Source organism: Cervus canadensis, chromosome 15, assembly GCF_019320065.1.
Source record: "Cervus canadensis isolate Bull #8, Minnesota chromosome 15, ASM1932006v1, whole genome shotgun sequence".
Lineage (NCBI taxonomy): Eukaryota > Metazoa > Chordata > Mammalia > Artiodactyla > Cervidae > Cervus > Cervus canadensis.
The window spans coordinates 46,943,116-46,961,488 of NC_057400.1; the positions used below are offsets into that span (position 1 = coordinate 46,943,116).

General features: G+C 37.6%; 1 protein-coding gene across 1 annotated transcript in view; it reads left to right on the forward strand.

Moving 5' to 3' along the window:
- LOC122453662 overlaps nucleotides 1-18,373 on the forward strand; it is a 189,081-nt gene that overhangs the window by 155,045 nt on the left and 15,663 nt on the right. The window contains exons 2-3 of the mRNA XM_043487758.1: nucleotides 7,934-8,368; nucleotides 13,286-13,395. Coding sequence (XP_043343693.1) covers nucleotides 7,934-8,368; nucleotides 13,286-13,395 — 545 coding nt within the window. The remainder of the gene's footprint in view (nucleotides 1-7,933; nucleotides 8,369-13,285; nucleotides 13,396-18,373) is intronic.

The window sequence follows — 18,373 nt, forward strand, 5'->3', positions numbered from 1 at the left end:
ATCTCCTGGAGCTTGCTCAAACTCATGTCCATTGAGTCGGTGATGGTGATGGTGCATTTGTCATGGTGCATATATTAAATGGTACATCTTGAGGTGAGAGGCAATAAATTCAGAACTAACATAGGCATGTAGCTTACCGTTTGTAATAGTGACCTATGTAGCAGAGTACCTTACCACTCTCTGTCACTGCACAAGGTGAAATGCTGATATTTCTGTTTCTCATCCTTCCCAAGTAGAATAAAATCTGGAGGAATGACTACCAAATCACTGTTTTATGTTTTTGGTTTTCAACATCTTCAGTTCAGTTCAGTTGCTCTGTTGTGTCTGACTCTGCTTCTGCATGGATTTCAGCATGCCAGGATTTCCTGTCCATCACGAGCTCTCAGAGTTTACTATTTTATTTTGAAATTATTCCAGGTTCACAGGATGTTGCAAACATAGTGCAAAATGAGCTTATGTACCTCATTGCTATAGAATATTCTCAAAAGCAGGAAATCAATATAGACACAATGTGTATATATACACATATATTTTCATGCCATTTAACACGTGTAGACTTTTGTACTTTCATTATAGCTGTTAATCCTTTACAACCAAAGCAAGAAAGATATGGAATATTTCACCCCCACACAGATCTTTTACATCAGTCAACCCACCTGACCCCTATATTCATAACGTCTGGCAGCCACTAACTGTTCTGCATATCTATAATTTTTCAATTTCATGAATTGTTATATAAATATAATCACACACTATGTGAATTTTTTGAGATTGGATTTTTCACTCAGTATAATGTCCATTTATATAGTTAGTTAGCTAATAATTTTTATCTATTCTACAATCTCTGTCTTTTAATTAGTCTTTTTAGACCATTTATATTTTATATAATAATATTACTGGGCCCACCATTTGTTTTGTTTTATTTTATTCCCTCTGCTTTTTGTTTCTCTCTTTACTTTTTCATGCCATCTGTGAGTTATTTGAATAGCTCTTGGAATTCATTTTGATTTATCTATAGTGCGTTTTAATATATCTTGTATGTGATGGTTTTTTTAAGTGCTTTCTGTAGGTCTCACATTATATACATATAACTTAACACAATCTGTTGGTCTCAACAATCTCCCAGCTTGTGTGAAGTACAGAAACTTTACCTTCTTTATACCTTCACTATTGCTAGTCCATAATAAAATTGTCTCAAATAAATTGTCTCCATATACTGAGTCAGTCAGTTCAGTCACTCAGCCATGTCCGACTCTTTGCAACCCCATGAACCGCAGCATGCCAGGCCTCCCTGTCCAACGCCAACTCCCGGAGTTTACCCAAACCCATGTCCATTGAGTCAATGATGCCATCCAACCATCTCATCCTCTGTCGTCCCCTTCTCCTCCTGCCCTCAATCTTTTCCAGCATCAGGGTCTTTTCCAATGAGTCAACTCTTCACATGAGGTGGCCAAAGTATTGGAGTTTCAGCTTCAACATCAGTCCTACCAATGAACACCCAGGACTGATCTCCTTCAGGATGGACTGGTTGGATCTCCTTGCAGTTCAAGGGACTCTCAAGAGTCTTCCCAACACCACAGTTCAAAAGCATCAATTCTTTGGTGCTCAGCTTTCTTTATAGTCCCAACTCTCACGTTCATACATGACTACTGGAAAAACCATAGCCTTGACTAGATGGACCTTTGTTGGCAAAGTAATGTCTCTGCTTTTTAATATACTGTCTAGGTTGGTCATAACTTTCCTTCCAAGGAGTAAGCGTCTTTTAATTTCATGACTGCAATCACCATCTGCAGTGATTTTGGAGCCCAGAAAAATAAAGTCTGACACTGTTTCCACTGTTTCCCCATATATTTGCCATGAAGTGATGGGACCAGATGCCATGATCTTAGTTTCCTTAATGTTGAGCTTTAAGCCAACTTTTTCACTCTCCTCTTTCACTTTCCTCAAGAGGCTCTTTAGTTCTTCTTCACTTTCTGCCATAAGGGTGGTGTCATCTGCATATCTGAGGTTATTGATATTTCTCCCGGCAATCTTGATTCCAGCTTGTGCTTCTTCCAGCCCAGCGTTTCTCATGATGTACTCTGCATATAAGTTAAATAAGCAGGGTGACAATATACAGCCTTAACATACCTTATCGCATCAACCATCGACATATTTTAGAAAATTGAAGAGGAGAAAGTCTAATGTGTTTATCTATGATTTTGCTTTTTGTGTTGTTCCTTCTTTATTCCTGATGTTCCAAAATTTCTTCTTTTATAGTTTTTTTGTATTTCAAGAACTCCCTTAGTCATTCTCTTAGGGTAAGTTTGATGGTAATGAATTCTCTTAGTTTTTCTTCGAGAATATTGTCACTTTGCCTTCATTTCTGAAGGTTGATTTTGGTAGAAATATAATTTGGGGTTGACTGTTATTTTCTATTAGCGCTTGAAAAATATTTTGTCACTTCCTCCTAAACTTAATGGTTTCTGATGAGATATTCACTGTCATTCAAGTTGTTTTTCCTCTATAGGTAAGGTTTCATATATTTCTTACTGATTTCAACATTTCTGTTTTTTTCAAAATTCTGTTTTTCTGAAATTTTATTTTGATGTGTCATAGGGATTCACTCAACATTTTTTTACTGTCTTCTTTCTTTTTTACTATATCTTACTATGTCTTTTTGTATCTTTTGTTATTTAAAAAGCTAGAAAATTTTTATCCATGTTATCTAATAATATTTTTCAGCACCACCATTTTTCTCCCCTTCTTCTGGGATCCCAGTGACATGAATACTAGATCTTTTTTATGGTCTCACTGGTCTCTGATGTTCTATTTTTTTTATTATATTTTCTTTGTGTGTTTACATTGGGAAATTTCTGTCATTCTGTAGTTGAGTTCATTGACCGTTTATTTTGTCCTTTCCATTCTTCCAAGACTATTCAATTTAGTTTTCTTTTCTTTTGGTTTATTTGTATCTCATTTCTAAAATTTCAATTTTTTTTAATCTTCTATTTGCTAAGTCTTTTCCATTTGAACATGTTTAAAGCAGTTTGTAATTGTTCATTTAGCAATTTTATGATGACTGCTTTAAAATTTTTGTCAGATAATTCCAAATATCTGGGTGACCTCAATGTTATTGCCCATTGGTTGTTTTTCTCCTTCAGTTTTTAGGTTTTCATGGCATTTCAGTATCTGGACACTTGGGCAATTATGTTATGAATTTTAGATCTTACCTAAATCTGTTTCAGAAGATGAAGGGAGGAGTTGCCTCATTATTGCCAAGTTGAGGTAGAAGTCCAGTTTCCCCAATTAGTTCTTCGACTTCCTGGAGAAGGGAATCCACTACTGTTATGTGGTGGTGGGAGTCACTGATATCATCCTGCCTGGCTGGGGAGGGGACTGCTCCTCTTTATTGCTCCCCCTGTAGCCTCCACTGACCACTGCTAGAAGAGAACCCCTACCAACAGTGAATGTCGGTGAAAGTTGTAGTTGCAAACTCCAGCATCCTCTGATACAGGCAGGGAAGAGGAGAAATGTTTCATTACCACTAGGTGGTGCAAAAGGGCATGATCATTGGGTGTGTGTGTGTGTGTGTGTGTGTGTGTGTGTGTGTGTGTGTGTGTGTGTGTGAGTCACTCAGGCGTGTCCAGCTCTTTGCGACCCCAGGGACTGTAGCCCACCAGGCTTCTCTGTCCATGGAATTCTCCAGGCAAGAATACTGGAGTGGATTGCCATTCCCTTCTCCAGAGGAACTTCCCAACCCAGGGATCAAACCCTGGTCTCCTGCATCGCAGGCAGGTTCTTTACCATTTGAGCTACAGGGAAGTCCATGATCCTTATGTGGCCGCCAATGGTATCTTGGAGGAAGACTTTATTACCATCAAACGGGTATGAAAATCCTGATCTTCACCCAGTTTTCTCTGATACCATAATTGTAGTGTTAGGGGAGGGAAGTCAATAAAGGATTTGTGATAAGTATATATTTGATCTTTGTCTCTCCCTCCTGGCACACAGCTTCTAAAACTCTTAGAATCTCTGAAGTGATGACTGACTGTGTTTTGTATGAGGATGAGGTGATTGATGGCTGGGGGCCCAAGATAGCTTCAAAATGAGGGTTACTCACCAGAAACACCAAAGCGTGATTAGAAGATGGAAATTTTAACCACATACCCTGACCTCCAATGAGGGGAGAGGGGCTAGAGATTGAGTTAATCATCAGTGACCCATGATTTAATCAATCATGCCTATGTAATTGTTAGGTAGTTAGAATAGGAAAAAGGAATCCATAATGGCTGTGGCTAAAAGACAAAGAAAGGAAAAAGCCCATGAAAATAGAGCAAAGGAAGGTCTCAGGACCAGAGTGAGAAACTCAGGTAAAACAGCCCTCCAGGCTAGCCCAATTTACATATGGCAGGCTCAGGGGGAGGAGAAAAGCATACAAAAAGAGGAGCCAAAATTGAGTCAGGGGCTCTTCTTCTCTTCACATCTTTTGGGCCGGCCCACCCTCACACCTCGAGGCTGTCTTTTCCTTTGCTTGCCAATTAAAACTGAGCTGTAACACTGGTCCATCCATCGCTTCAAATTTTTGCTGCAGTGAGACAGAACTGAGGAAATTACAAACTCCCCTGACATAGTGATACCTTTGTAAAAGCTCTTTAAATGGTGGATTTGGAGAGCTTCTGGGTTGGTGACTACATCAAAGTGCTTGGAGAGTAGCACAGCTGGAGAAGGCATGGAGGCTCCACAACCCCTCCCATACTTGCCCTGTGCGTCTTTTACATTTGACTGTCCATGAGTTGTATCCTTTATAAAAAACAGGTACATTTAAGTATGTACCTTTCTGAGTTCTATATGCCCTTCTAGAAAATTAACAAACATGAGTAGGGAATCATGAGAACCTCCAGCTTATAACCAGCTTGTCCAAGGTACAGGTAGCAACCAGGGACTTATAACTGGCCTCTGAAGTAGGGGCAGTCTTGTGGAGCTGAAGCCTTAACCTTTGGAATCTGTGCCAATGCCAGATAGTTAAACTGAATTGTAGCACACCCCATTGGAGTCCAGAGAGGTATGGCAATTATCACCTAAAAGTTTTGCTAACTTTCCCCTTTCCTACTTCTTTTACTGGAGACAGCAGGCTGTTTGTTCCTACTGGAGTCTTTGGGTTACTGGCTCTTTGAGCAACATGTTCTGGATATCTGACTAAAAGGAAACTCAAGGAATTCACCACCATTTTGCTCCTCAAGTGCAAAAGTTCCTACACTGTCTGCCTTCTCTTTCAAAGTTCTCTTATGTTTCATTTTACATATTATTTTCAGGATTTTTATCTATATTTAGAGAGAGGAATTGAGAAAATATGCCTATTCTGTCTTCACCTAGAGATATCCAACTCAGTTTTGAATATTAGGATCACCTTACCTATATGAGAAAAATGTTTTTCATTCTCCATCTTCGAGTTTTTTCCCTCCCAGCTTTCCATTTCTAATTATGCAAGATTGACTCAGAAACAATTTTTTCATTAAATAGCCTCATGAGGTCACTATTGCCAGCTGTGAAATGTTTCAACCATTCTTTCCTTTGCTAGTAAGATCTCTGAAGTCCATTTACACATGAGACACAGACATTTTCAGCATATGTTGATTAGACTCTCACCATATGTTGATCATTCTCCAAAACAGATATTCAGGTCTTGTTGGGTGCTGCTGTTTTATTGAGACTTTCTATAATAAGAGGCTAATTGAAACTTATTAATTAGCAATATCATTAAAACCAAATTTTCCTGTCTGTTCAGTCTATGGATTTGTGGTTAAAATAACCTCTTTCTTGAAAGCTTTCTTATCTAGGAGACTCCTACTTGCATAAATGATTGAGTGATTAAAATGATTTAGCCAGAGATGGACCTGGGAATGGAATTGACAGCTACTGGAAGATCTAATTCACACTAAACATTTTATGCATTATCTAGCACATGTCTCAAAATAAAGCCATAATGTATATAAGTCCATTTCACCAGTGAAGCTTTTGCAAGGTCACACAGTTGGTAAAACCCAGCCTGGGACTGAACTCCTACTGTACGTATAGACCTAGCCAGCAGTCTATGAACCATTAGTCAACCAGTAATCAATTAGTGGATAGAAAACATTTTCCTAAGTGAAGGATATTAGGAAATATCATCAGACATTTCACATAGTGAAGGGAAAAATTATTTAATGAAAACAAGTTCATTTCATATACATATATGTATGTATACATATAAATAAATTTATTAATGTTTGTGCACTAAGCCCCAGTGCATAAAAATGCTTTTTATAATGTGGTTGGCGGCAAAGAAGTCTGGAGTCGTTTTGTTAGGTGACCTTTTGAGATACTTTCACTTAATCTAAGTGAGATTGTTTACCATACCCACTGTGCTAATACTTTTCCAGGAAAAAGCATCATCCTTCAAGAGCAGAATATATTTTTTGAAGCCCAAAATTTACTGTGTAGAATCTCTGGGTTACAACAGAAAGTTGCTATTTCTCTGACAAGAATTCATGCTAATGTGTAGCTGTTGATGCCTATGATTCATTTATGTGTGTGCATATGTTTGTTTCCGGTAAAAGTACATTTTACAATTTGATTTTTTCATACTCATCACAAAACTCTGTATCAAAGTTAAAATTTAATCAGTTTCATAATGAGATATGAATTGGACACTTGAGGTACAAAGAAGACATTGCACTCCAGTGGTTAAAAAGGAAGATTCTGCAGTCACACAGATGTATTTCAAATCCAGGGTCTTTCACAGAACCTTAGGCCAATTAATTCTCAACTTCCTTACCTGGAAAATAGTATTCATAGTAGCAACTAACTCATTTTGAGAAAGTTGGAATTAAAATGAGATATACATATAAATTATTATCAAAATATTTTTCTTATAGCAAAAGCTTCATAGCTTTTTTTTAAAAATAGCTTTTAGCTATTAGCTTTTAGCTTTTTAGCTTTTAGCTATTTTTTTAGCTATTAGCCACCCACTCCAGTATTATGTTAATACAGTATTAAGTTAATACATTTGCAGAAACCAAAAATTACAAAAGAAGTCCTGAGTGGTTACAGGCAGAAAATAAACCCCGTTTCTTCCTGTTGTTCAATCACCCTCGTATCTGACTCTTTGCGACCCCATGGACTGTAGCACGCTAGGCTGCTCTGTTCATGGGATTTCCCAGGCAAGAATACTAGAGTGGGTTGCCATTTCCTTTTTCAGAGGATCTTCCCTACCCAGGGATCAAAGACATGTCTCTTGAGTCTCCTGAATTGGCATATGAATTTTTTTAGCCCTAGCACCACCTGGGAATGACTTTCCTGTTGGACTTGTTAAATTGCTCTTTCCTCAGAACATACATAACTGAATGACTAACAGAATATACTAAATGATGAGAGAATATTGCTTAAATTTTACTTTGTAAGTAATTATTGGCTGATTTAATAGATAAGGGAAGAAAATAATGTTTTCCTAGTTTTGTCTATGTATGTTTTTGATATATATGTATGGTTCTATAGTTTTGCCTATAAATCGACATTTATTGTCAAATGTCCATGACTTAGGGCTTCCCTGATAAGCTCAGTTGGTAAAGAACCTGCCCACAATGCAGGAAACCTGGGTTGGATCCCTGGGTTGGAAAGATCCCCTGGAGAAGGGAAAGGCCACCCACTCCAGTATTCTGGCCTGGAGAATTCGATGGACTCTACAGTCCCTGGGGTTGCAAAGAGTTGGACACAACTGTCCATGGCTGTACAAATCAATCCTCTCCATAATCTAATTCTCAGTTAACTTACATAACTTTGAAGGGTCAAGTCATGAGCCAGAAATTATATACAAAGCTACACTGGAACACAAATCCCAAGATCTGGCATGCCTGAACAGTGTTTAGAAAATTATTCACACATATCTTTAATGAAAGGACTTTTGATATTGCAGGACAACCTGGAATCATCCATGTTCCCAATGCAGAAGGGCTCTCTGAACCTCCTGCGGCAGAAATGGGAATCCAGCGATTACCAGAAAAGCGAGTATAGTCCCAGGGACAGTCGTTGCAGGCTTTTCCAGCCTCAAGAAAACAAATTGCTTGAACCTGAGGGAGAGGTAGCATCAACACCCGGACCTCCAGATCCTCAAAATCTGCTCCGAAGTGTCAGAGAAGAGATATTGGATGCAGAGCCTGAAGAGAAGTGTCCTGAGGACAAGAGTGACTACTCTAGGGACTATGGTCAGCTGGAAGTGCTGAAGGAGGATTCCCTGAGAGGTCGGCACAGGATTGAACGGTTCTCCATCGCCCTTGATGAGCTGAGGAGTGTGTTTGAAGCTCCAAGGAGTGGAAACAGACAAGCTAGACCAGCTGAGTACAGCCAGAAGGTAAGGATCCATTGACTGAGAGTCTACATTTATAATAGACAAGATAGGCAGCTTGCCTAACCTTCCATTTCTAAGCATATAGTGGTTTTATTTTTCCCTTCTCCACTATTCTAGACAGATGTCCTGAAGCAACCATGTAATACAGTGTGAAATGTGGCATCCACTGTTATTGACTTCCTCTATGGTCTGTTCCACTGGGAACTTGATCTCCTTTCACTCCCACAAAAACAGCTCTGATACGCCCTTTATATATAGATGTTTCTTTATGCATATGCATTGTTTCTGCAGCTAAGTTGTAAGTTCCTTAGAGGTAAGGACAATTTCTTATCAATCTTTGTACTTCAGACATCTAAGAAATGGTGCTGCATTTAGCTCCATGAGGATTTATCAGGATTTATCAGTAATGATGGTGAAATGGAACAAGTGAAGGCTCTGGAACCAACAGTGACCTAGATTTTAATCCTGACACCTGCCATTTACTTCTAGCTGTGTGATGCTTGACATTGTGAATGTGTGAGTTAATCTGCTACTTCTCAGGCATCTTATAAGGATTATTGATATTACATTTATACCACAGGGCATACAGTCTGGAGTACTTTGTGGTAAAGGATGATTATGCCTCAGTGATTGTGGTGTACTATAATGTCACCTATAAAATGTGTCTATTAGCTAAAGGGGACGTTTATTCAAATATAGGAAATAGGATTAGCAGCATTGTTAACAAATACCACATTTATATTTCTGTTGTCAGTTAAAAGCAGCTACTGCTTAAACTGAAATTGCTTGAATGTATCACACTCAATAGAGTCCCTACAAAAGAGATTATAGTTGAATTTCATAAATAATTAATAAATAATCTCAGGTTTTCCATTGGGAAGCAAACTCCATGCTCTGTTCTTTTTTCTTTTTTTTTAAAGCTTAGTGACAGTTATCAGGAAGGTGCAGTCCTATTCTTGTTAATGGATAATTAGCCTTTGTTGAAGCCTTCACAGAAATAGAAAATTTTTCAAAATAAATTATTTTGCTAATATTTGCTCTCAGGTTTTTATTGGGACATATTGTAGTTATGATGAGACCATAGTTGTATATCAAGTAATTCAACTTGGTTTAATGAGAATAAGGGATATGAAGTTATATATATGAGGTTATGTTGAAGCTAGAGAATGTCTCAAAAAAAAATCAAACTGTTAATACTTGCCAATTTCCAGTTTGAGGACTTTGTTTCCCTCCTTTTTACTCTAGAGGTGCAAATTTTTTGTTTATGGCTTTATAATATCTTTTAGTTTGATCCCTGGGTCAGGAAGATGCCCTGGAGAAGGAAATGGCAACCCACTCCAGTGTTCTTGCCTGGAGAATCCCCTGGACAGAGGAGCCTGGTGGGCTAAAGTCCATGGGGTCGCAAAGAGTTGGACGTGATTGAGCGATGGACATACACACAACACCCACACACAGTTGGATGTCTAGGGATTGGGGAACACTTAATGTAGATCCTTACAATGTCATTTATTCTTACCTTAATGAGTTAAGTAAAGCCACAGAAAAGAGTTTCATCTCTGTTGACTTTAGTATTATAATTCTGAATATTTACCCAAGATATTTGATTAAAGAATTGGCTAATGATAGAAAACGTCATCCTTATAAATTATGTAATAGAACCTATCCTCATCTGGAACAGCTGTAGCTCCTTAAATACAATATTAAAAACAATAAAAAAAAAACCATTTATAAGGGTTTCTGCTTGAAATGTGAGATTACTACTATTGGTATGGTATGTGATTTTTAGACCTGGTGCCTATAAAAATAAAAATGGAAAGAAATCAAATGTGAAAACACATCTTGGTTTTCAAAAATGAAATTTGATTAACATCTCTAATACACTGTTTTCTAGCCATTCTAAGGTACTATGCCATTACATGATATTTCCCTAAATGTATAAAACATGGATTATGTGTTCAGAAATTTTTCATTTGTAGAAACGAACATGAATTTTAGAATAAGTTCTTATGAATGAATGTTAGTACTGGTTGCAGAACTCTCTATATAAATTTCATATGACTTCTAAAACAAGGAAGAAGAAAGGAAAAAAAAAAAGAGAATCCAATGAGAAATTAACTTCTTTCTTCCAGTGAATTATTTTATGTTACTAGGCATGCAAAAAGAGTCCTAGCTCAATTTAAAATTATGTATTTCATGCAAAAGCTTAGCTAGCAATTTTATACAACTTAACATTTAACTCTTTGTTTCTATAGATCCCTTTCTTCTTTCTTATATCAATATTTTGTTATTATTATAAGTTAATGGCATAACATTGATTAGCGTGAAAGTAAAAGTGAAGTCGCTCAGTTGTGTCCAACTCTTTGGGATCCCATGGACCCTCCGTCCATGGAGTTTTCCAGGCAAGAATACTGGAGTGGGCTGCCATTTCCTTCTCCAATTGATAAGTTATCCAAAATATACTAACTACTTTATAACTGACATTTATATTTATGGAGACCCTCTATTAAGATATTGGTGATGTGGGGAAAGGTATTCAATATTTATGTTATTTAAAGTAAAGACAAAAAATAATTTCAGATAAGAAAGGTTGTTACAATTCGGAATTCATCTCAACAATAATAAACAAGAACTGCATTTTCGTTTTGTTGTAGAGGGGAACTCTTCAGCAATAGGCACTTGTTTGCTTGTTTTTTTTAATTAATTAATTTATTTATTTATTTTTTCAGTGGGTTTTGTCATACATTGACATGAATCAGCCATAGATTTACACGTATTCCCCATCCCGATCCCCCCTCCCACCTCCCTCTCCACCCGATTCCTCTGGGTCTTCCCAGTGCACCAGGCCCGAGCACTTGTCTCATGCATCCCACCTGGACTGGTGATCTGTTTCACCATAGATAATATACATGCTGTTCTTCTGAAACATCCCACCCTCACCTTCTCCCACAGAGTTCAAAAGTCTGTTCTGTACTTCTGTGTCTCTTTTTCTGTTTTGGATATAGGGTTGTCGTTACCATCTTTCTAAATTCCATATATATGTGTTAGTATGCTGTAATGGTCTTTATCTTTCTGGCTTACTTCACTCTGTATAATGGGCTCCAGTTTCATCCATCTCATTAGAACTGATTCAAATGAATTCTTTTTAATGGCTGAGTAATATTCCATTGTGTATATGTACCACAGCTTTCTTATCCATTCATCTTCTGATGGGCATCTAGGTTGCTTCCATGTCCTGGCTATTATAAACAGTGCTGTGATGAACATTGGGGTACACATGTCTCTTTCATATCTGGTTTCCTCGGTGTGTATGCCCAGGACTGGGATTGCTGGGTCATATGGCAGTTCTATTTCCAGTTTTTTAAGAAATCTCCACACTGTTCTCCATAGCGGCTGTACTAGTTTGCATTCCCACCAACAGTGTAAGAGGGTTCCCCTTTTTCAGTCTAAGTTTATAAAATTTTTAAAGGCATGGAATCTTTTATATATATGTACACATATTTACAGATATGCACATAAATATATTTGTTTAAAACATTTAAAGTCAACATAGGAGAAATATGTCTTTGTTAAAAAGTGTCCATTAACAGATAGTTTAGAAAATATTTGTTAATTGGTAAAAGGAATTATAAGAGCCAATGTTGTTTCTGTAAGAATATAAGCAATGTTCATCACAGCACCGTTTATAATAGCCAGGACATGGAAGCAACCTAGATGCCCATCAGAAGATGAATGGATAAGAAAGCTGTGGTACATATACACAATGGAATATTACTCAGCCATTAAAAAGAATTCATTTGAATCAGTTCTAATGAGATGGATGAAACTGGAGCCCATTATACAGAGTGAAGTAAGCCAGAAAGATAAGTACCAATACAGTATACTAACACATATATATGGAATTTAAAAAGATGGTAACGATAACCCTATATGCAAGACAGAAAAAGAGACACAGATGTATTGAACAGACTTTTGGACTCTATGGGAGAAGGAGAGGATGGGATGATCTGAGAGAATAGCATTGAAGCATATATATTATCAAGTGTGAAACAGATCGCCAGTCCAGGTTGGATGCATGAGACAAGTGCTCAGGGCTGGTGCACTGGGAAGACCCAGAGGGATGGGATGGGGAGGGAGGTGGGAGGGGGGATCAGGATGGGGAACACATGTAAATCCATGGCTGATTCATGTCAATGTATGGCAAAAACCACTACAATATAGTAAAGTAATTAGCCTCCAACTAATAAAAATAAATGAAAACAAAACAAAACAAAAAGAATATTAGCTAATAAAATAGAGATGATCTTAACCCCTAAAAGTAGTCACTGTATTCCAGAGCTTTTGTTAAAACAGTTTACCCTAATATAATTGCAATAGAAAATTAATGAGAAAATCTTAAAATAATTCACCTGCAGGCATTTTGTAATTTCAAGAGAGACACAACCTATTGTATCATTTGTAACACTCCTTATAAAAGCAACCTAGAATGAAATTTCCACTGAGGATTTTTATGCTCATGAGACAGACAATAATTCAAAGACATAAATTCAAACAGGGGCATTATCCAAAATGGTATGGAACATGATTTTAATAGAGTTTTTAAGAACTTATAAGAATCTAAGATTATAAATTTCAGAGAAAATGCCATATCCATTTTTAACAATAAGAAATTGTTATTATACCATGTGATGTATCCATTAGCATTTGCTGTGTAACAAACCATCTCAAAATTAGAATCTTTAAAACAATATACATTTGTGATTGCTTACAATCCTCTAGTGAGCTGGGAAGTTTATCTAGTGTTTTCTGGCCTCATGCATACATCTATGGTCCGTTGCCAAGTCAGCAGGAGTCTGACTACTCTGGGATGGTTCCAAGGCTAGGACAACTCTGTTCTGCCCCATGTGGTCTTTCCTTCTTCAGCGGGTTGACCAGATTGATGCTCAGGTCATAGAAGTATCAAGAAAGACAGTGGAACTTCCTGAGGCCTCTGGAGGTCTCCTCTCAGAGCTTGCACATCTCGTCTCTATATTGTATAGGCCAAAATCATCACAGAACAAGCCACATTATAATGTGTTGAAATATACTTCACCTCTTGATGAAAGGAATTGCAGACTCACATTTGCAAAGATCTTCACAACCCAGATAATCACGATGGTGTGATCACTTACCCAGCCAGACATCCTGGAATGTGAAGTCAAGTGGGCCTTAGGAAGCATCACTACGAACAAAGCTAGTGGAAGTGATGGAATTCCAGCTGAGCTATTTCAGATCCTAAAAGATGATGCTGTGAAAGTGCTGCACTCAATATGCCAGCAAGTTTGGAAATCTCAGCAGTGGCCACAGGACTGGAAGAGGTCAGTTTTCATTCCAATCCCAAAGAAAGGCAATGCCAAACAATGCTCAAACTACCACACAACTGCACTCATCTCACACGCTAGTAAAGTAATGCTCAAAATTCTCCAAGCCAGACTTCAACAGTACATGAACTGTGAACTTCCAGATGTTCAAGATTGTTTTAGAAAAGGCAGTGGAACCCGAGATCAAATTGCAAACATCCAGTGGATTATCAAAAAAGCAAGAGAGTTTCAGAAAAACATCTATTTCTGCTTTATTGACTATGCCAAAGACTTGACTGTGTGGATCACCACAAACTATGGAAAATTCTGAAAGAGATGGGAATACCAGATCACCTTACCTGCCTCTTCAGAAATCTGTATGCAGGTCAGGAAGCAACAGTTAGAATTGGGCATGGAACAACAGACTGGTTCCAAATAGGGAAATGAGTATGTCAAGGCTTTATGTTGCTTATTTAACTTATATGCAGAGTACATCATGAGAAACACTAGGGTGGATGAAGGACAAGCTGGAATCAAGATTGCCAGCAGAAATATGAATAACCTCAGAAATGCAGATGACACCACCCTTGTGGCAGAAAGTGAAGAAGAACTAAAGAGCCTCTTGATGGAAGTGAAAGAGGAGAGTGAAAAAGTTGGCTTAAAACTCAACATTCAGAAAACTAAGATCATGGCATCTGGCCCCATCACTTCATGGGAAATAGATGGGGAAACAGCAGAAACAGTGACAGACTATTTTGGGGGGCTCTAAAATCACTGCAGATGGTGACTGTAGCCATGAAATTAAAAGACATTTAGTTCTTAGAAGAAAAGTTATGACCAACCTAGACAGCATATTAAAAAGCAGAGACATTACTTTACCAACAAAGGTCCATCTAGTCAAGGTTATGGTTTTTCCAGTGGTCATGTATGGATGTGAGAGTTGGACTGTGAAGAAGGCTGAGTGCTGAAGAATTGATGCTTTTGAACTGTGGTGTTGGAGAAAACTCTTGAGAGTATCTTGGACAGCAAGGAGATCCAACCAGTCCATCCTAAAGGAAATCAGCCTGAATATTCATCGGAAAGACTGATGTTGAAGCTGAAGCTCCAATACTTTGGCCACCTGATGTGAAGAGCTGACTCATTGGAAAAGACCCTGATGCTGGGAAAGATTGAAGGTGGGAGGAGAAGGGGATGACAGGGGATGAGATGGCTGGATGGCATCACCGACTCAATGGACATGAGTTTGAGTAAACTCCGGGAGTTGGTGATGGACAGGGAGGCCTGGCATGCTGCAGTCCATGGGGTTGCAAAGAGTCGGACACAACTGAGTGACTGAACTGAACTGAAATGAACTGTTTTGCAAGGGTAAACAGTCAAGGAGATGAATAATTGGAGCTACTCTATAAACAATCTATACAAGCAAGTTTGCATAAACACATTCAAGAATCAGAATGGTTTAATGTATCATGAATAAATACAAACATCAGGAGGAGGACTTTACACAAAAGGATCCGTAATGTTAGCTATTTGTGGACAAAGCTCTTGTCTTATGCTTCTCTTAGATTCAATTAATTGACTACACTGATGATAATACAGAGGCAGAATAATAGCTTTCCAAAGATGTCCACATCCTGATCCCCAGAACCTGTGAATATGTTACTCATAAGGCAAAGGGGACTTTGAAATGTGGTTAAGGATCTTGAGATGGAAAAGTTTTCCTGAAGTATACCAGGTGAAAACAGGGTATTTGTAAAGAGGCAGGGATGTCAGAGTGAGAGATAATCAGAGAAGGTATGATGACAGAACCAGAGATGGGAATGGTACAGGGCCATGATCCAAGGAATGTGGGCAGCCTCTGGAACCAGAGGCAAGGAAACCAGCCCCTCCCCGCCGCCCACAACATCCAGAAGGAACGTTTTCCTAAAGACATCTTGACTTTAGACCAGTGAAACTAACTTCGGACTTTGATCCCCAATACTATAAGATCATAAATTTGTATTATTTTAAGCCACTAAGCTTACGGTAATTTGTTTCAGCAGCTATGGGACTAATACAGTTATATTGTAGGCTTTTCAAAATCTGTCAAAAAATGTTAGGTAGTATATGATTTTGGAGTTTTCCTCTGCTCTTCCCTGATGAACATAATCCCATATTTTAAAATCATATTTTTGACTCTCTTCTATATGTAGTTGATGATATGCATGTTTGTAACTTTAGGTAAGCAAGAAACATTAATAAGTTTAGTTTTGGATGATCTGTATTTGATATGCAACACATAGTCACCTAAAAGGGTGAATTTATTAGGAGAGGAATTTTGGCAAAGGAATAATAAGAAAAAGAAAAGGAAGAATATTATCAAGAAACAAGTAAACACAAAACATTGTGAGATACACTTGCTTCATTTCAAATCATGTTTCTTCTATGAGTAAATATATATTTAGGTAGAATATACATGCAATTTTTAAATAAAACCAACTTAACTCTGGATTGGCCACCTGATGCCAAGAGCCAACTCATTGGAAAAGACCCTGATGCTGGAAAATATTGAAGGCAGGAAGAGAAGGGGACAACAGAGGATGAGATAGTTGGATGGCATCACTGACTCAATGGACCATGAGTTTGAGCAAAACTCCAGGAGATGGTGAAGGACAGGGAAGCCTGGAATGCTACAGTCCTTGGGGCTGCAAACAATCAGACACAACTTAACAGCTGAACAACAACAAACAACTCTAGGTATTAGATTTTGAATAGCAGCAGTGTTTAGACTAATTTAGAGCAAAGCAACCTTGTTCAAGTTCTTTAGTCTTTCTTTCCAGTTCCCGGTTGCTATCCATAGCACTAGAACAGTGAGACCACTAAGCAAGTGCCGCTGAAGGATCACTTCAGCCTTCCCTATGATCCCAGTGTGAATAAGGGGTTTCTTGATTCAATTAATAATTAATTTTTCACCTATTCCATTCATGTCTTTAGACTCCAAATATTAAATGATTTTATTTTCACAGTAGATTACTTAGTGATTTACTTGTTTTCAATACAGAGATATGATCTTTGTCCTAAACCCCACTCACTTGTGCAATCCGTTTAATTTACCTAACACTCCAACAGAAACTGTTTCTATAATTTACTTAAGCTATAGATTGACACAGAGCATTCAGGCCTGAGCTGAACTTGATCAATCTCAGGATGCACAGTCACCCTATTGTAGCTAGTTGTGCGGCCTCAGAATGCATTGATTTCATCTGTTGTATGACTGGAGTTTCAAAGGACATGAAGACACAGGCTAACAGACTGTGGACCTCTGTGTGCATCAGTGATTGAGTAGGATATAACAATTAAATATGGGCTAGTTTCCAGAATATTATTTTCATTTCCTCCAATAATCAAAGCCTCTGGTTTTTCATTTAATGACCAATTTTTCATCTCCTACTTTTTAATTCTGCATAAAATCAAACCTTTAAAGGCACAGGTGAATTATGGCTTCCAATTTGCTTCCACTACAAAATCACTTCATTAGATACACACACTTACATTTTTTTCCTATACTTGGGCACCTGGGGACTCAGGGATTAATTTATCTCTAATCTCAAGGAGCAGGAAGCACTACTCTTCACAGGCAGTTGCCGTGTCAGAGCCTCTGATTCTCTATCTCCCATCCTCCATTACATCAGTGTTTCTGAGATAATTTCTGTCAAGCATGATGTATTTTATAAAAATATTTAAAGAGATGGAGGTTATTACAGTCTTGAAAATCATTGCTGAAAAATTTGTTCACCAAACTCTCAAGTATTTCCGCTATAGGAAGAGTTTTAAGGATCTTTGAAGAAAGAAAAGATTTTTTTCTTTGCCTGAAAGTGAGCAAGTAGATTTTGGAGAGCTGAAGTAAATAATGAGAAAGATGACTCCTTTATTTTTGTTAGAGGATATGTTAGACAGACTTGTAATTTTCATTTCAGCATAGAATATAAGAGCATAATATTTGGTGACAAGGGATCAGTTGGAAACCTTTGCTCAGCTACTTTCTCAATGAGTGAACTTAAATGGATTATTTCACTTCATTAATCCTTAATTTCCATGCCTATAAAATGAGTATATTAATATAGCACAGGATTTTGTGAAGATACAGTTATATAAACCTGAAGGAGAAGAGGTATTTAAGAGGTAGCACCAAATGAAATTTAAGAAATAGCACCAAACTAGAAGCGAATGAATTTTTCTTCTGTTTTCTCTTCTCCAGTATCATTTGTATAACTCAGTAGATATCCTTGGGGGAAAATATATAATCTCAATGAGCTTTTGTTTCTCATCTATAAAGGCAGAAGCCTACGCTCTCACCAAGTAGAGCAAATGCTAATGAAAATTTCCACCATGAGTTATGATCCCATTTTGAGATGAAAAGACAGTTTGTTAAACTACAGTTTTCAAAGTTTTATTAAGGCTCTAGACAGAGATACGTTTGCACCTTCATTGTCCTGATTGACAGAAGTCACTGGCATTTAGTCAAATCCAAATCCAAAAAAAGATGAGATTTACGTTGTATGAAAGTGTTTATTGTATTCACACACAGAAAGAGAATAAATTAAACTTCAATTTCAAAGACACCACAAGGATGGGCTGTGATGGTTTGCTTCATTTTATGCTGCTTTTTCTTAGTGATATAATTTGCTTTTCAATT